The sequence below is a fragment of the Salminus brasiliensis genome, chromosome 4 (assembly GCF_030463535.1).
Source record: "Salminus brasiliensis chromosome 4, fSalBra1.hap2, whole genome shotgun sequence".
Classification (NCBI taxonomy): domain Eukaryota; kingdom Metazoa; phylum Chordata; class Actinopteri; order Characiformes; family Bryconidae; genus Salminus; species Salminus brasiliensis.
The window spans coordinates 29722296-29742632 of NC_132881.1; the positions used below are offsets into that span (position 1 = coordinate 29722296).

The 20337-nt window shown below is 41.2% G+C and overlaps 1 protein-coding gene across 1 annotated transcript; it reads right to left on the reverse strand.

Moving 5' to 3' along the window:
* Positions 1 to 8716: 8716 nt before the first annotated feature.
* Positions 8717 to 20123, reverse strand: trmt61a (tRNA methyltransferase 61A). Its single transcript, XM_072677931.1, has 4 exons — positions 19742 to 20123; positions 17512 to 17849; positions 14065 to 14331; positions 8717 to 9384 (listed from the first exon to the last, which is right to left on the reverse strand). Exons 2-4 carry the CDS (start codon positions 17840 to 17842, stop codon positions 9056 to 9058), a joined length of 927 nt encoding a protein of 308 aa, XP_072534032.1. The 5' UTR covers positions 17843 to 17849; positions 19742 to 20123; the 3' UTR covers positions 8717 to 9055.
* Between the last annotated feature and the right edge of the window lie 214 nt (positions 20124 to 20337).

The following is a 20337-nucleotide window of genomic DNA, read 5'->3' on the forward strand; positions in this document are numbered from 1 at the left end:
GTTAAAATGCTTCAGTACATCCATTGTGTTGTTTAGCTTTTGGTTTCAGGTGGGCTTAGGGGGACACGGTGCACCTGGTAAAAGAAAAGACAAAATCTCCTTTGGATCTGAGTAAATCAACACAAGTTGTTAATGTTCATAGTAACTGCAGCTCATATGTGTTCAGATACTATGGTATTTTATAATAGTCTGAATCACAGTGGAATCACAGTATGAAATGATAGATATATAAATCAGCCAATATTGCTAACTTTTTTGCTAATCCTAATTTTTTGTAGGTCCCACTTGTGACATCAAAACAGCTCTGACACGTTGAGACATAACCAGCATTAACTTTCAACAATCTATGCTACAGACTGGACGGTCTATCCCGAACTCCCCACAAGCATCAAAGAGCCTTGGTCGTCCATGAGCGGCGCTGGTTCACCAGATGTCATTGTTTGTACCACTTTTGGTTTTTGGTCGGTACTGACCACTGCATACTGCCCCACATGACCTGCCGTTTTGGATACACCCCACCCCTCATGACCAGCCCAGCTGTCTAGCTGTCATGATAAGTATCTCAGATCCTTATTCTTGCTCATCTCTCCTGCCTCCAAAGCATCAACTTAAAGACCTGCCTGTCCACTTGCTGTCTAACATATCCCAACCCCTAACTGTTGTCACTATAACAAGACAATCGATGTTGTTTACAGCATTTACATCATCGAATCTGCCTGTGTGCTTCTCAGGAAGCTCATAAAATGAACCAAACTCATATTCATAGCGTTTGTTTTGCATTAATTCCTAATGTTGCCCAACAACCTTTTTTCAGAGTTGTGCTGTCTTCATGGTGTTTTTGTAGCCAGGAATAGTAATGACTGATCGTTATACTACAATTACTTGAGACGCATTCACTGCACTCAGCTGATCTCAATTTTTACTAATGTGAGAATACTAGCACCAATTGCCTGGACCTCTGTTGAATTAGGTCAATCACTTTATAGGTACTGTATACATGCAGAGGTAGGCAGGTCATAAATCATGAGCTGGCCTTAGGTCAGTGTTTTAATATTATTCTGTGTTCAATTATCGCTAGGTAGAGGTTTTAATACTTAACTGGTAAGTTAATTTGCGCTTTGAAGACAATGCAAAGTCTACAGGTGTTTTAGCACAAAAATTATTGTTAAATAGTAGAGCAACCACATTAAACCCTTTAGCTATTACAGATTATCCTAATTTCACAGAGATATTGGACAACTGGGCCCTATGCTGTACTGTTGCTAGCAAAAGCTGCCTTTGGAGAGTCACTTTGAAAGAACCCTTGCTGTAGATGTCAGTACATTTCCAGACTCTCACTTGACCACAGTGGTACGTGTCAGGTGTCGCAGACTGCGGTCAAAGACCTGCACTAACGTAACTGAGCTTATCTACTCCTACCAACCACTCACCTGACACCTGAGACAGGGAAGAGGCTGAATCGAGAAGTCTCGCACAAGTCTCACTCTACAGGGAGCTGCTCTATGCATGATTGTACAAGTACACCCTCACTCTCATTCATGCACTTGCACAAGGTCACCAGTAAGTCATTTGTAAACAAAGCAGGAAACATGTCATTTAACCTTTTCTTATGTAGGAGAATTGCCACGTCACTGGTTCTGTGATGATTTGTGGAGCTTCTTGTTCTCTCCCAATCACAGAATTACCCCACAAACCTTTGACTATGACGTGATCTTCAGCCAATCAAATAATTTTGCGGGCCGTTTATGATGATGTCATATGTTGTCCAGTGACCCTTTTCAGCTCTTTTATCTTGTGTGTTCAACAGCAGTACTGTAAGATAGAGCACATGGCCTTAAGTACTCATTAGATATCATATCTCTTAAGACAATACATAAAGACTAAGCAACCACTGTAACTAGACAAAGAACAGAACAAAATAGTTCAATAATTTGATACACTTGAGTTTGAAAACCTGTTCTGTACCGGCAGCATTACAGTACATGCACCTGCAGCATTCTCAATCCCTAAGCAATGATTCATCAGTATTCCTCTCTCAGGATATAACTGTTTAAAGTGCTTCTTTCTGACAATTGAGACTGTATTGGGTCTTAAAAAACCCAAAACAGCATAAATAATAATGATTTATTTATTTAGTGCCTTTAAAGTGCTCAAGGACACTTTACAATGCATCAAAGTCGAACACCAACAGTGCACAGGGATATACCTGAAGACCACTGATACCACAGTGTTAACAACTGTGAATTAAAGGGGGAAAACAACAGAACAGAAATAAGATGAACCAGATACAACCAACAACAACAATCTCACTCCGGTATTTGCTTCACAGTTTGTGAGGAGTGTTTTCTCCCTATGTTTGTGTGGTTTTCCTCCAGATACTCAAACACATGGTAGGTGAATTGGCCATGCTAAATTGCCCCTAGGTGTAAGTGAATGGGTGGGTGATGTCCTGCAATAGACTTACGCCCTGTCTTAGCGGTGTACCAAGTAATTCTGGGTAGGCTCCGGACACACTGTAACCCTGACTAGGAAGAAGCGAATAAGAAGGTGAATGATAATAATAAAGAATAATAATATCACTACTACTACAACCAATAATGCATAGTATTACATCGTCAACCCAGATCCCAGAAGACGCCTAACTGTCATTAGCAGCTAATGCTTTCAGGCCTACGTGATATCAGATATGAACTTTTCCCAGCTCAAACGTTTAATCATCTGAATTACAAAGGCTCGGCTTGTAGTGGGTAAAAGGGGTAGCACTGGGGCAACTTCCACCAGTGTGCTGGCTTGTTGCTTGGCAGTTGGGCAGCACTCCAAATCTGGAGTGAATGTGACATTCTCAGGGCAGATAACAAAAGGCCTGTCCTTCTCTCAGTTGTGCTATCCCTTCATCTTGTCGTCCACTGCCCCCTCCCTCAACACTCTCTCAGCTGACCCTCTACCCATCACGTGGATGTTTGTGAGAATGAAAGGACAAAGCATTAATGAGGAGGAGAAAAACTATCAACCACAAACCCATTCATATTCACTTTTACCGTATTCCTATTTTCTTTTAACCCCATGTTTTATTTCTCCTGAAGAGAGCAGTGTGTGAGTTTTAGTGATGAATGTTTGTTTGACATGTTTACATTCATCTCTGAAAGAGTGCAACATGTGCTTCTCCAGTGCTGGGGCATTTTAACACTGGTACATTCCGGTACATTTACTGAGTGACTACAAGTAGTTTGTTACTACGGCAAAACAGTGAATGTCAAATACAACCCAAAGTGGGAAAGAAATCACAAAGGGCACAAAGTGCACTCCACGCATGTAAGTACAGATATGGTCTGAGGCCTGAATATTTCCTCCACCCCAGGCTGTAGTGACTGTGCCTTAATCTTTATACATTAAGAGTTCTAATAAAACAATAAGTAGCAGGCTGACGTAAGGAGGAAATGTTGTAAAATGTTACTGTATGAGCACAATGTAACGGAGCAAAATGTGGCCTAGAGCAGCAGTAGTGGCAGGGGTTACAGTATTTATACACAGGTCTTGAATGTGCCAGTGGCGTCAGTAAACACATTGCAGTGCTATGTGATTTGCTAGGCTGTTATCAATTATGTACAGTTGTATATATTTTGGCACCACTGGTCAAATCACGTTTTGTTTTCTATGTCAGAAAAAAAGGTGTGTGTGTGTGTGTATATATATATATATATATATATATATATATATAATTATATATATAATATATATATAATTTCTGACTTTAATATTTTGAAAAAAGATGATGTTGTATTTATTGGATTAAGCATGTTAAGACTAATAGTGTGAAATCAACAAACATTTATGCCACACTGTATGTCCAAACGTTTTAAGACAATAGCTCATTCCGGTAGTAAGGTGTTTGTCTACGTTGGCTGCAGTAATAGTCTCAGCTTTTTCTGTGGGGACTTTCAATCATAATTTATGAGATCAGGTTATGATGTAGTGCTAGATCGTGAAGTCATCCCAAAAGTATTAGATTGAGCACCATCACTCCAGTGAACACATATCCACTATTACACAGACCAATGCAGTGAAGCTTTACAATCGGCTAGTTGACACTTAGCACTGGAAATGGTTACCAATGCAATAGAATTCCTGTGTCAGTGATGGTGCACTAGAAAGGAAAATTGTATCTTGACGCCATTGAATAATGAAATGACGTACTGTAAACCTCAAACACTGTTCAGCTGTCTGTTCAGAAAATCTGACCTAACCAAAACAGAGCTGTAAAACAAGCCAATTCCAAAACCCCAACGTTACTGCATACGTCTTGACTCATTATATTAGCATTAATCTTTTGAAGTTAAACGCAACAGCCACAGACCAGAGGAGTGCCATGGTAGGCATTTGGGTGGTGAGCCAAAGGAGCAAGTGGGTGCTAGGCTAAAAGTTAACCTAGAAGAAGTTAGAGGACACTGAGAAGACAGCAGCATTTTCTGGTATTCTTACATTTTTGTTACAGTGCTTTGTCTTTTCTGAACCATTGCATGGATGTAAACTAGCCAATAAAATCAGAGTACAGTTCAAATTAGGGCCACCAAAATAATTTTTGAACTGAAGCATGAATTAGAATTTCTACAGAGCAGGTTAGTTCAGGTTGGTTTATTGGATTAAAGGAAATATTTGGTGCGCACTAAAAACTCCTCTTAAATAGTGGAGCACCTAAGCCTTTTTTGACCAACGTTATAGATAAGATAATAATAGTAATGGATGTGTCTGACCAACCATTAACATGTAAACTGTGAAGCTAAATTATCAGGCATTACACAAAATGTGGGTCATTTTCTGGACAAGGATTAAGTCTAGTTCTGGACTATACAGCCTTTGAAATGGAGATTCTCAGTGGGACATTGATTGGAAAGTGGGAGGCGAAGAGAAAAGAGGTGAAAGGGAATTGGAACAAAGTTAAACCTATGAAGATACAGGGGAAGTAACAAAAAGAGGCCCTCTGAAGGTAGTGCTTGAAGAGAAGCACTAATGTGTAGGCCACAAATTATAGATGTGAGAGTGAAGATGAGGTATCTGTTTGAAACTGTAGTTCTTGGGATTTATAAACTGTCCTTTCTCCCACCTACACAGGCACCAGTCCTCCACGAACCAGTCTGTTGTTAAGACTGGTAATGAACAGTGTCTCGTTTCTCTTTCTCCTTCAAGGAGCGAGAACACATGCCTTAGAGCTCTGACAGAATGTTCAGGAGAGATCCCGAACAGCAGACAGAACAGAAATGTGCAGTGTGTTTGTGTCATGTGATCCTCTCTGCACAAGGGAAACCCCATGATTGAGTGAAACATTCCAGATCCTTCTCCATAAAACCAGTGACTCAGATGCAAACTCTGGTTTTCATTAGAGAAGAGGAAGGGAGACTGGAGTCCACTAAACCAGAGAGCTGAAAGCCATAATGAAGAACAGGCCATTAGCATGCTATGAAAGCTAACCTAAAAGCATTAAGGCATTCAGATGGAATTCTAAGTATTGATTTGTTACCAACTCTCTTCCACAACAATGCAAACACTAGTTTCTCTTTATTTTTGCAGCAGTGTTTTAGTGACTAATCTTTAGACTAAGGTTTTTTGAGCAAGACACTTACTCACTCTTGCCCCTCCTTTAAACGCACCCATGTATGGGAAAATGTGATTCTACTCTTTCTCTTTAACTACATGTTCCCACAGTGACTACACTGTACCCTCCAAAATAGACCCCAGACAACTCCCACATGATCCATGTGCAAAAAGATTCCAAGAACAAGCGATAATATTCCGTCCTCAACCGTGAGCAAGGACAAAAGGCCAGAATCAACATGGCCGTTACACAAGATATGCAAATATCTTTGTCCGAATGCACGCTTCACCAGTGACCATCCGTCAATCAACTGTTGGCGCTGGCATTACTCCCCTTCTAAATTTACAATAAAGTAAGCATGTCAGGCCTCGGTTTGGAAAAACTATAGGGAAGGTCAAGGCTCATGGTGCTGTGGGGTCAGGAGGGGACACTGGGGTGGTTAGTGGGCCTATCAGTACAGCCAGGTGCTCTCCAGCGCCAAATGGAGCTTCCATAAGGGCTTTACTAACCGAACTTACCAACAGTAGAAGCCTGCTTTGCTTCATTAAGCTCATCAGTGCTACTTTTTTCTCCTCGCCTCCTCTTCAGGATTAAGAGGGGTTAACTTGGAGTGCAAACAGAGTGTGTGTGTGTACGCATGCGCATGTGAGGGAATGTCTGTATTTAGCTAATGGCTATCGGTAAGCACTTAACTGTGGCTGTAAGCATCTTTCCTGACATTGACTGTAACAAGGGCATGCAAGGTCACAGATATGAAGCACCAGTTTTGCTGCTTAGCCAGCGTTCAGCTTCCCAAACTTTTCCAACTGATTTGAGTTGAATATTTGGATTGGGTGTGGGTGAATGTTTCTGTAGGCATTAATTCATGTAAAGATTACAACTATACTGTAATCCACACATTCCTGCCCTGGCTCCAGGGGCACTACTGTCCTTCACATTTCAGTCTTTTCCTGCTCCAACTCATTTACTCCAACTATGGGAGGGCTTGTAAGTTAGCTGATAAGTTGGATCAGGTGTGTTGGGTGCAGGGAGAACAATAAAATGCACAGAGCAGAAACACCTGTTATAAGCAAAGGCTGTGGTTGTCAATCTGATTCTCAGAGCCCCACAAATGGTCCCAACGTGTCAGGTGCTGATAGAGACAAAAATGTGGACTGAAATACAGCCTTAAGGGCTGGTTTGACCATGTATTTTAAGTCATTTCGAAGTCATTTCTGCATAATACAGTAACAGTATTTTTCTTTTTCCAGTGGCGTGTTGCATCCATTTTATTTGCTATTCAAAATGATCAGTGAACCTGTATTGGTCTTTTGAGTTTGTGTAACACTGATACAGGTAAATTGGTGGTAAATGTAAACTATTGTGTAACAATTTTCTGTAACCATTTCATCTAATAATTTTAAAGCATTGAAAATATTTTTCTAGAATGAGGCATTTTGTGTCCAGCCCTTTTAAATTTTTTTCTCGCTCAGAAATTTGGAAAAGGTTCCCCCAACCCCACTGGTATACCTTAGGAACAACTCTGTCTGTTTGTATTGCTTTGCATGCATTTACCGAATAGTAATCCTTTGAGTGCAATAAAAGACAGAGCAAGGGGTTAAATAATTTAACAGCATCCTAAAAAGGGAAGTTGAGATTGTCATCAATTCCAAAGTAACACGGTTTGTCAAACGTGTTATTCAGAAAAAAAGATGTAGTTGTCTGATAAATAAACTGATCTAGCAAGTCCTCTAACTGCATCCAGCTCAGCACCTTTTCGCCACTTTTAATTAAATCTTCCAGGCAAACATGCACAGTAGTAAGAGGCTTCGAGGAGAACCTTTACCAGTCTTCAAGTGTAACATTAATTATGCCACTATATGGCAGATTTCCACCCAACATGTTTGTGAGAGTTGGATCAGTCAGCTAAACAGGAGTGAGCTATAAGCAAGGTTCATGAGGTGCTTTCTACTTAATAACTGAAAGTTACGATGACGTACCTGGAGCATTGCTGTACTACTAGTGGTGCGTTATTTGTAGTTATTTGCTCTTAGCCTTCATAGTCCCCTTTTTTCTCCTTAATACATACTCATGTTTTTTCCCCTCAGTTCACCAGGTCACGTGCTGTTTAGTCTCGTGTAGTGAAACACTGCAGCTTGGCACATTGATATACTGAGGACCTGAGGTCCTGAAGGGAAGCTGCTTAAGGTGTGTGTGGATTTGCAGGGGCTAAGAACAGCTATTCTGGCTACTTGTGCAGCAGCTTAGACCCTCAGGCCTGAGTGGAGAAGTGCCAGACACATAAGGACCACCTTTCTCATCTCTATTCTCATCTCACAGCCTATCCCTTCTCTTTTAAACCAGGGAACAGCAGGCTTAAAATAACACAAACAAGCAGACTAATCCAACTGTTACATCAGCTGCTCACCACCCTCTTATTTACCAAGTCCCTTTTAGTCACATTTGCTATATATGGGCAACTGACCTTCTATGCATACAGGTCCAGATATTACATAATGTCCCTGGTTTGTGAAATTAGTGGCCTTTAGAGATTGGACTAAGAGTGAACACAATACATTTACACAATTGATACCGTTTGGGTGTCCTAAATGGTATGTCATACAGGAAAAAATAAGAAATTAGAGATGTAGAAACGTAGAGAGAACACGAGATCAAAAGGAAAATAAGAAGGAAAGTGCATCCGGCAGCAATGGAAACCTATACAGAGCATCTGTCCTGTTCAGTATCAGAGTGCAGAGCACTACCTTTTATGGTCTACAGGCATAACTAGACTGTCGCAAATCACCCGAATGCAAATGGGGGAGGTGGGGGTTTGAGCTGGTGAGGAAAAAATGCTTATAATGTTGCTTGAGATAATTACATGACTGCACCACACTTCCTTCTCGATACTAAGACCTTTGTGCAAAGAACTTGTTTGAGAGTTTGAGACACTTCCAACATAGAAATTCAGTACTACGTGTAAATGGGCACCATTGTCAGCACTGAATAATAATTTCTCTGTATTATTCTGCATCCATTACCATCACAAAAAAATTCATGACTAAGACATTGTGGGCTTTTAAAATTGCTTTGTTGGAACACACACTGAAAGGAAACAATAAATAAGACTGAAAATCATAGTTTTTTTTTTTTACATTTATTGTAACAAAATATTGACAAAACTAAAAGGCACTGCCATGCTCAAAAAGTAAAACAAAGACTGAAGCATTAAGGAGGATGAACCCTTATCTAGCTCACCTTCCACTCATTTGGCAAACACCTGCGTTTGCCCAACTCTGATTGATTACTAAAAACCTCCTCAGATATCCTAAATTAAATATGACCAATACCACCAGGCAAGTGTAAGTACTGCCAAGGGTGTGTTCTTGTGCCATACGGGAGTCTGTCAGAGGGCAGCAGTACAGTGCTACTTCCTGCGTCACTTTTCAGAGTGTTCAGGAACACCCTTACAAACCTTGGCAATTTCTAGCCCCGTGGTTTGGTAGCAAAGGTGAGGTACCCGGTGTGCCCAGCCATCTCACGAGGGGGTGTGGCAGTCCGGCAGTTTACTGAGAGGTAGCCAGAGTTTGCCGCAGGTCTGACGTCCTCTGAAGCCGGGTCAGTGGTCATTTTGCCACTCTCCACACCTCCATTCTCCGGCCCAAAGTCAGGTAAAGGCAGAGTGACTGAGCGGACGTCGTGCACCCTCTGAAGAACTTCTAGAGTGCAGATTTCCTGAAAGCCTTGCTCCAGCAGTGTCTCGCATGTCCTCTGGACTTGCTCTATACATGGTGAAAATGAACACAGACGACCCCCTGTGCAGACAAAAGACAGTGTTAAGAATAGAAAGCTATAAAACTGACCTCAAAGAAAAGCCTCAGCCCACCTGACCACGCATACTGCCAAAAGATGCTTTCAAAGATTGCTTCCAGTTAAGTGGATGGGTGGATGAAGAGGGAAAAAAACAAAAACAAAAAAGGATCAGGATGTTCGGCTCATTTAAGCCACCCCTCAATAAAGCTCAAATTATGTAATTTCATTCTCTCTTATCTCACTGAATGGAACTAAAATGAGGTATTTGTAACAAAATTCCTCAACTGATATGGGTCTGGTTTTAGATGCGGCTACTCTGTTGCAAAAACATTTGTACAGATACCCAAAAATGCCAAAAAAGAATCCAACTATACCCAGCGGCACAGTATAAGAATGTTTGCATGTAATGAAAGCCTCTTTTTGAGCAGGATCAAGACACTTCATTAACTTTTAATCCAGCTCAAATGCTCAAGAGTAAAAGACAGCAATGTCAACAAACGTCTGTAGACCAGCTTTTTTGCTGATATGCCTGTTGGAGTTCCAGAGTGCAAGTGCAACTCTTGCAGAAGGACAGTGTAAACTCTTAAAAGTGCAGTCTAAAGTGAAAGCATTGGTGGAGGAGGAAGGTGTAGATGTGTTACACAAACAAGTGGACGATCCCAAAACACAAACACAGCAGAAACCAGCTAGACAATACAAGTGACTATTTGCCTAGTGGACTCACTCAAAAAGTATTGAAGGTTTCTTTTAAATAACAGTGCAGGCAGGTTAAGGCACCCTGATTTACCTGACAAACACACAGGTAAAACAAACAAAACTTTGTACCAAAAAGCCTTAGACCCCATAATCTCTCTGAAAGCCAGAGTACCAAATATTAATGTACAATGAAAGAATCTGTGCAGTACAACGCTTACTGGAAATCTCAAATCAATTTTCTCTAATACTTTGTGATTTGACAAGCCTGTCAAGAAAGAAGTACACCAGTCTACTGAGTTCCTGTCCATTTTAGCCCACTGTACCTCAGACTGGGAGCCCCTCATGTGCCAAATGGAATTTAGGTGATATTGCTGGACTGTCCCTGGAGTGTCCCAGTGTTTCATCATGCCCACTAAAATATTACACACAGATTTATATCTCGAGAAGACCTTACGGCTGTTATACTGAAATGTGTTGTTCTGCTTGGGAATAAAGCACGTTAGTGGACAAATGGGCTAAAATGTTCCGAACCTCAAAAAACTGGTGTAATTCTTACCTGACAGAATTGAAACGTCATTAGAGCAAGGGGGTGTGTATTAGAGACATGTGCAGGAGACCATTTGTTGTGCATTGAGCTAACATTTCTTATTAAAAGGCAAATAAATAATATTGAAGTGTAATGGCAGAACAGTCCCAGTACAGACGTTGAGGTTCAGCGCATGCAGTTGTATGGAGAGTACACGGTAGCCTGTGCAAACATGAATGAACATAATACTGAAACAAATTCAGAAACCGATCTCAAAGAGCACAACATGGCTAACACTGTACCAGTAGCACACTAATGCGAACAACATTATAGAAGTATCATGGTTTGCTTTACAAATTGTGTGTAATTCACCTGTGTATAGTTCTGACCATAAACCACTGCACTGGATCATGAATGAGGAACAAACTGATTAAATTAGCACACCACCATTCCGGTTTCTTATCAATAGACGGCATAAAAGACTGAAGTTTGACATCTGACAGTTCCCAATGACACAGCTTCAGATAAGCTGACAACTGAAGGACGTGTCAGATCAACAGCTAGTGCTATGGAGTGAGGTAGGAGGGTGATGTTATGCAATTTACCTCCCTGTTCCATTCTGACTTTTTTTTCTTAGATACATTTAACCCTATTTGACTCTACAAGTAGGAAGTCAGTAGTTTATGTGTTTGTATGCAGGGGCGCTGGCAGGGATTTTGGGCACCAAGAAAACATTACACTGGAACTGCATTACGTTCTAAAATAGGTGCATATTCACGTGTGTCTATTCCTCCTCAGGTGCACACATGCAGACTTGCTAACTACTGAAAAACAACTTCCCCTGAATGACACCACAGCAGCCAGCACAGCAGTTGTCCAGTACACTGAGCCAGCATGACCTCTTCAGACCTGACACAGAAACACACCTGAGGTTGATGTGAGTGTATGTAGTTCACATGCTGCAAGTTTGTTTCCTAATTGTTATGAGCAATGTGGTGAAGACACAGATTTTATTAACCCCTTATGACTTATTACACCCTAAGGATTACTAATCCGTGACTACATGCAAAGCAAAGCAAACTGGCTGGAGTGTTCCTAAGTTAGAACAGTGGGGAAAAGGCAGGAACCACTGGTGGTTGCGCAGAGTTTAAGACGTTTAAGACAAGAGACCATTAAACTGTTCACTATACCAGACTGTAAGCCTATGCTTCTCAGAGGTGACGTGCCCCGTGTTACGTTTATGCAGACAATGCAACTTGCAACTTACAAAAGAAGGAATAATGCTCTCGCGATGGAGTGAATTCTTAAAAATGTGTAACTTTCATGTTCCTCAAGAACTAATAAGTGGTCAAAGCTGCACGAGGTATGAGGAATAATACTCTATTACGGTAATAAGAAAGAATGAGGGCAGAGTGAAAGAGCGCAAGAGCGAGAGGACGAGAGAGAGGTCAAAGTATGCTCTGATAAACATTCCACTGACAAATAAGGCCATTCCCTCCAAACGCAGTCATAAACACAGACTCAAGGTCTCCCAGCAACCATGGCCAACAGGTTTCCTGGCAACAGAATGCTAGGAGAGAGGACAGTGCGGGAATCCAGCTTACTCCCCAAATAGTAAAATTGAGTTAGCCATAGCCCATAATGAAAGAGAGTGTGTGTGTGCAGGAGACTGAGGAATTGCAGGGCTGTTGCATCTATAACATGCCATGCATTCATCTCTGGATCGTTAGAAACATTGGACAGTTAAGAACATCTGATCTCAGGCTGAACAAAGCTTCATGCACACACTAGACACTAGTTAGATGAGATCTTATGATGAGAGAGAGAGTGTGCGAGAGAGAGAGAGACTGGAAAGCAAAGGAAGGTATACTCTGAAAGTATCTCCTACCCTCACAGTCCATCCCTTTATGGTCAAAAGCCTGCAAGCACAGTCGTGGCCTGTGCGCCTGTGTGAGAGAGCGAGCGAGCAAACGAGCGAGAAAGAACATGGACGTAAGAGTCTGCAGCATTGCAAGCTGCACTCAGATCTAACTTTTACATTTGCTTATTGACCAGCTATTTACTGAAATATGGCCAAGATTCAAGGATGACCAACAACACACTGCCTTCCCCTCACTCTCATTCTCCAAGGAAGGCTTGACTAAGAACATTAACCAACGGCTGTTTATTTTTCATTTATTCTTAAAACCGGACTCCCAGGACAGCAATAACATGCACACACTTTAAATCTCCGACCCCCAACTGCTTTGGAGACACGTTCAGACCTGCCTGCAGGGCATGAAGCTGCTCAGACCTACAGAAAAGATTGCATGCTCAGGTACTCTCCGTTTCTGCAGAAAGCTGTTCATCTGTGAGCACCCACAAAACACACTGCGAAACCCTGCCCGTTCAACCACATACTCCACTGACAGTTAATGGCCTTTTAAATATCACTTTTAGGCTGCAGTGGAATATTTGAATCTAAAACATTAAAAACAAACCTAATCTTGCATATGTGAATAAGACATTAGTACATGTTTCAGAAACCAAAGCCCACCCATCAGACTGAAAGTTTCTGCTAGTTTAAGATACCTGACCATGATAATGATTTCACAATTTACAGCTGATAACTGATCTAGCATCTAGCACTAAAATACTGTTAAAGTTAACATTATGCATTGTGCAGAATAAAGTATAAAACAACATTTAAAATATAAATATAAAATCTCATCAGCTGATATCAGTTAGGAGAATTCTGTCTACATTTCCGTATTTCTTTTAAAATCTATTCAATGTAACGTGAGAAACCAGAGGAACCTGAAAATACACAAGAAAAACAATAGTGTGGTTAAAATGAGCAAAACCAAAGCCTGGCTAAAATGTTGCAGAAAAAAAATGCACATATTTTAGGTGTACAAGAATAAATCTTTATTATTGTACACCTATTCTTGTTTTAAGTTTTCCATGTCTTCTTGTGCTGTTGATTTCTTGTCTTTTAACTAATTACTGATTGTGTAAAGCTGATTTGTGACAACACCAGTTGTAAAAAGCGTTATTCAAATAAATTTGCTTTGATATACTACTCTGTGTGATAGCTGTAGTATTCAACATTTTCACACACTGTATTCATGTTTGTTCTAGTCAAGTGAGGCAGAAGCAATGATTCCAAGGGGAGGTTTCCACGCAATCCCATTGGTAAATATAACAGAGAATAAAAGAATGGCTGACTCTGTATTATTGTTTAATGGGTCCTAAATAATAGAATAACAATTATAGAAAGGGACATGAGATGCACAGGGCATAAGTAAACTTGATAATCACCGGTGTTAAGGACTACATTCTGAATCCACTAGATTTTGAAAACACTGGTTACTGTTCTAGTGAAATCTTGTCCTATGAGGCATGGAAAAATAAAGCAGATCTATGGTAACAAATGGGAACAAAAAGAAATGCACCCCTGCCCATTCACACGCATACCTACCCTTGCGTTTGAAGGCTTTCTTGGCATGTGTGATGGCCTCCCACGGAGAGGGGATGTCCAAAAAGACGGCGTCTGCTACACCCACAACTCCAAAACCCTCTTTACACACGTCCTGGTTTCGGACGGTCACCAGATGGCCCACTTTGTGGTCTCTGAACTCCTGAGCAGCCTTCTCCGCCCTTTGGGCATGGAACTCCACTGTGTGCAGGTGGCCGCTGGGGGCAATGGTGCGGAGAATAGCGTGGGAGAGCGAGCCGCTGCCTGTACCTGTCTCAAACACACATTCACATGCAAAAACAGAAAATCCTTAATTAAATGGTCTGATTGTCCAATCAAACTTTTTAAGCACATGTACATCTTATACCTTTATTCTGGAAAGCGCACGCACACACACCCACCCACACACACACAAACACACGTGTGTGCAAAAGTGCCTTTTCAGACATTTCAGGCTTCAAACATAAAGATATGAAATTGTAATTTTTTGTTAAGAATCAACAACAAGTGGGACACAATCATGAAGTGGAACGAAATGTATTGGATATTTTAAACTTTCTTTAGAAATAAAAAACTGAAAAGTGGGGCGTGCAATATTATTCAGCTCCTTTCACCTTCAGTGCTGCAACCTCACTCCAGAAGTTCAGTGAGGATCTCTGAATGATCCAATGTTGACTGATGATGATAAATAGAATCCACCTGTGCGTAATCAAGTCTTCGTATAAATGCACCTGCTCTGTGATAGTCTTAGAGAGCATCATGAAGACCAAGAAACACACCAGGCAGGTCAGAGATACTGTTGTGGAGAAGTTTGAAGCCGGATTTGGATACAAAAAGATTTCCCAAGCTTTAAACATCTCAAGGAGCACTGTGCAATCGATCATATTGAAATGGAAGGAGTATCAGACCACTGCAAATCTACCAAGACCCGGCCGTCCCTCTAAACTTTCAGCTCAAACAAGTACGCCCCACTTTTCAGTTTTTTATTTCTAATAAAAGTTTAAAATATCCAATAAATTTCGTTCCACTTCACGATTGTGTCCCACTTGTTGTTGATTCTTCACAAAAAATTACAATTTCATATCTTTATGTTTGAAGCCTGAAATGTGGCAAAAGGTTGAAAAGTTCGAATACTTTGCAAGGCACTATATATAAAAAAATATTCATACATGTACAAGCACATACATACGGACATGCACAACAACACATGGCAACGTCTCCTGCCTGCAGTGTTACATCACTGTAGCTTTGTTTTCATGGCAACAATGGGGTCAATGTTTGGCCTACAGATTGGTATTCAGATGGAAGAGGATAACTGAGCTCAGGACTAAAGGAGAAGATCGGAGGAAAGAAATAAGAGACCAGCACGAAAACAGATACCTGTGAGGACAAGAGAAAGGAAAAGGAGCAGATGTGAAAGAAACGCCTACCACTCATAATATAACCAAAAAAAAAACTAGTTGGATTCACATAATTTGGACTCAGTCTTGTCCTCAAGTGATATTAAAAGTCCCAGGCATTGTGTGTGAGACAGTACTGCATTCTATACAAATCAAAACCCTTTCAAAACCATTTAGCCAAGAAAAAAAAACACCAATCCATCTAATAAGCTAAGAACCACATATCCCTGAGAGGGTGTGTATGTGCTCTGCAGCCATTAAATGAATCCATTCAGAGTAAGAGTGGCTCCCACTCAGTGAAACAGACAGGAAGAGAGAGGAAAGAGGAAAAATAAACAAACACTCTTTTCTACAAGATGCAAGAGAGTCTGTGGGAGTGGCCATATCATAAGTACACCCAGGCGTTTCTATGTGCCCAAGATGCCAGTCTGCACTGGCTTCCTGGAGAGTCTTTCAGATAAAGTAGACAGCTGCTGGTGATGTAGTCTCTGTTAGCATGCTGTGAGAAGGGCCTCAGTAAGCATTAGCACAGGGGTGTCAAACTTGTGCGGTAATGGGCTTATAGCAAGTACAAAGACATGCTTATAGAAAGTACATTATTAGCTTGCTAGTAAGGAATTACATATGATTAGCACATTTTGGCTAAAGTGTGCCAGTGAAGCAGCGGCTTTTGTTGGAGTGCTGTCCAGAGACTACTATATTCTGGAGTTTTGCTGTGAGGATCTGAGTGCATTTAGCGACAAGAACATTAGTGAAGTCAGGATGTTAGATGATCACCACCCTATCTCATACCAAAAGTATTGGATGGAGCTCTACCATCTTAGAGAGCAGTGTGAGCACTGCCCAACTGCTTAGTAGTCTCTCACTGACCAGTCTGACCAGGGCAAGATCAGAACTACTCAGCCTGTGGACTACATGTTTGACACTTTTGACCCCCTCTTATCAAAAACACAGTCAGAAGGTTGCTTAGCCAACTTACGTACACACCTTGATAAGCACTGAACGTTTACTCAGCTTAATCACAAAGTCACTTTCAGGACAGTTGGCTTAACAGTCACTCGAAAGACAACTACGTATACAAGCACTGTAAAAGTCCACAGAAATACTGACATGGCATGAGCCAGTATACAACTTCTGACATACGGGTGTGCTTTTATATTACAATATTATAATATCATGTTTATTATCTATCAGAAACTATGCAGCCTTGAAAGGACACTGTTTGTGATCAAGATTAAACCACACACACACTTAAAACACCTAACTGTCATAGAATTCACTACTTATACTTTTTCTAAGCAGTTCACAAAAGAACACAAAGAGATGCACCACTTCAGGCCAGCGCTGTAAGTCTGAGCACTATTTACGCTTTCAATCAATACTTCTGTGGGCAGGAGAGAGTGCACTGGTGTACCGTAAAGCTGCTCAGCAGTTCTGTGCTTTTACACTGCAGTCACACAAGAGTGGAAGTCTGTTTGGATATATAGTCCTCACATCAGTCACCTCCATCAGTACCCTCCAACGTCAATCCCTTGTGTTAGAACAATCAGACATCACTTGATTGTCTTGCAGTCTATGCATGCCACTTTCTGCATGAGCTGGATTCTTTTGAGAATTGTAATTATTTAGACTGAGTGAATATCTTCTGCACAAAATGAAATAATTCCATTTACTGCATTTCATTCACATTCTTCAACAAAAATCATTCAAATGGTACATGCAAATTATGGTTCTACAAGCTCTTTAGTAAAGGTTCCAGCTATATACAATCGTGACTGTCCGGATAAAGTGTGGAAAGTCTAAAACATGCAGAGGGTTCTATTGAGGATCTTTCTAAATGAAATCAAGCAGCTAGCCATGAACTCAACTATGCTACACTGGGCGTTTTTTCCATTGTGCTTTGACTTATGGAGACAGAACCTGTAAAATGTTGAGAGAAATAAAATCCTTTACAATACCCACTATTTTTGACTACATACTGCATACAAATAACACACAACCCCATGTTTCATGATTGGAGAAAAACACTGTTCATTACCATCCATCTCACCTGATTCACAGACGACAGAGCCTGGTTTGAGGTCCAGCATCAGTGTGATGTTGGCAATGTCTGTGCTGTAGAGGATCTGTGTTCGGTGGGGCAGGTTTACAGTCCACAGCTCAGGAGTGGGATGCAGCACATACACCCATCCTCCCTTACTGCAGGTCACCTTAGAACCAAACCGCCGCCCAATTAAGTCACTGGAGTGGCGGATAGCTCCATATCGAGTCTGGGTTTGGGCCCCAGCCTCTACTTTGATGGGCATCATGGATTCATGACCAAGGAAGATAATGACCACATCTCCTTCCTTGATGAACTCTGAGTACTCCACAAAACTCATGGGTTTTCTGCAGGAAAGAACATTAAATTAGACAATCTGACAGATCCGAAATCAAAACCTTCCCAATCAGGACAAATGGGGGGAAAAAACAACTAATTACTTGATTAACTGTTCATGGAATAAACAAAGGCAACACAACACCCTCATCAATATTCTATGTGTCAACATTACCCACGATTAGAGTAGCAGACAGCTTGTGATAAAGGTCTGCGCATATCGGTGTCCTCAGTGTTCAGACTTTTAGGTCACAATTTGCAATCTCAAGCTATTTTATGTCAAGAAATAAGTCACACACTAATGGAGATATTAGACAGTAATTATGAGTTCTAAAGATATTAATGCAATTATATATACTGTTACTGTCATGCAAAAATCTTATATCCCTGATGAAAGTTGGTTTTGAGCTTGTCTGTGATGGTTAAGCTAACTGATTAACCAGCCCTTTTGATTTTGGTCATGCTGGTCAATGAACCAGCTTGATCTTGCTGGCCATGCTGATCAACCATGTTACTGATGCTGGTCAACCAGCAGGGTTGATCAAGTTGACCATGCTTGTAGACCAGCTAAATATATATATGAAGTGTGTGTAGGTCATATTTTAAGGTAAAGGTGGTGCACGTATTTGTCACTGTACACTGTACAGCGAAATGTGTCCTCCGCATTTAACCCATCTGGTAGTGAACACACACTCACACACACACACGTGTTAGGGGCAGTGAGTACACACACACACACACACACAGAGCGGTGGGCAGCCAACTCCAGCGCCCGGGGAGCAAAGAGGGTAAAGGGCCTTGCTCAAGGGCCCAACAGTGGCAGCTTGCCGAGCCCGGGAATCGAACCCACAACCCTGTTATCGATATCCCGGAGCTCTAACCGCTGAGCCGCCACTGTACCAAATGCAAATGCAAGCACTTTCTGCAACTACATGTTTAGAGTCATTTAGTCCGTCATGTTTACTCCGTGTTGTTTTTGTGTTTTGTTGTTGTATGAAATGACAGTAACAGCTGCGTTCTAAACCGTTGGGCCGTTTTCTTTCAAAACAGCTGAAGAGCTCGTGTCAGGTTAACGGTTCATCGCCAGGTCCAGTGAAGATGGAAGCAGTGTAAGTATTATAGCTGGCGCCAGCTAAGAGTGGATCAGTGTACGAAATATGCCATCATGCTAATAACTGGGGCGTAACATCATACACACTTACAGACCCACTTTATCGTTTAATTGAGCAAGGTCACTGTAAATAGCACGCTTAGACCTGTAGCGACTACTGACAGTCGCTAGTTGGTGCTAGCTAGCTACCATTTGCTAACCCGGTAGCTAGATAGCTATGTAGATTAAACTTGTTAGCTAGCTAACTCGCTAACTGACTATTGACCAAAGTCCAGTAAACCGGTTACCCTGGAGGATAAACGTGCAATTGTGGATCAATCACAGTTAGCTAGCTAGCTAAATGAGATAGCTAGCTAGCTAGCAATAACTTGATGTAGCTAGTGCTGATACAGCATTAAAATGTATCGCATAAAAGATACTTATTAAACAGAAAAGGCCATTCAGTTGGCTAGTACTTGCGCGGTAGTCTGATATTAACGTTAGATAGCAAACCGGAGTGACGGCGATAGAACATAGCTAGATACATATATATCTCCATACATATATGACATAAAATCATGACCACCGAGTTTGTTTAAAAGACAGTGCAGGTTTAGCTTTTCATTCATTGCAGCTGTTTAGTTAACGTCATCCTAAATTAGCATGCAACTCTACACTACTAGGGTTGAATCGTTAGCTAGCTAGCTAGATTCACACCGATTGCCTACAGAGAAGCGGTTATGGGCAACAAATGAAATTTAATGTGGCATTCTTACTACACCAAAACCATCATATCAGCATGAACTTTTTTACCTTCTGTCGGAGAGGGTTTGTGCTGTATGTTGTCGCTCAGCTGGACCGGAGAACACGTGTCTGACTGTGATGCACGATGTCCAGAGAACAGCGAGGACTGACTGGAGCCACTAGCTAGCTAAAGAAGAGTGATTAGCGTCTATGGTCGATTACGTATTTTTCTTTTCTAAAGAGCCTTTCTCATAAAACGATGTGTTGATAAAGTGTAATAATGTTCAAACGATCTAATCAGGAGCTCATACAGATGCGCTTCTCGTGTGTCGCGGGAAAATGACGTAAACGTCGGACCGGGACGGATTTTGTTTCTATTGGTTTAAGTGCAGGGCGGCCAAATCCGTATGTTGGGGCTGATGTGGGTCATGGGTGGGGGATGCAACGTGTGTGGTGGGCCGACGGCAAAAAGAAAAAAAAAGACAACAGCTGTATGCCCTGTTGTCAATCCGGTGTTACTCAGTTGGCTTTGTTTCCCAAGTATTTGCAGAATAATAGTCTGACCGCACAAAAAGCCATGGGGTTTAAGGCTAAACTATTATAAAACAAAGTATAAATCTAAATACAAAAATAAAACAAACTAATAACTGCAGATTCGTGTCCAT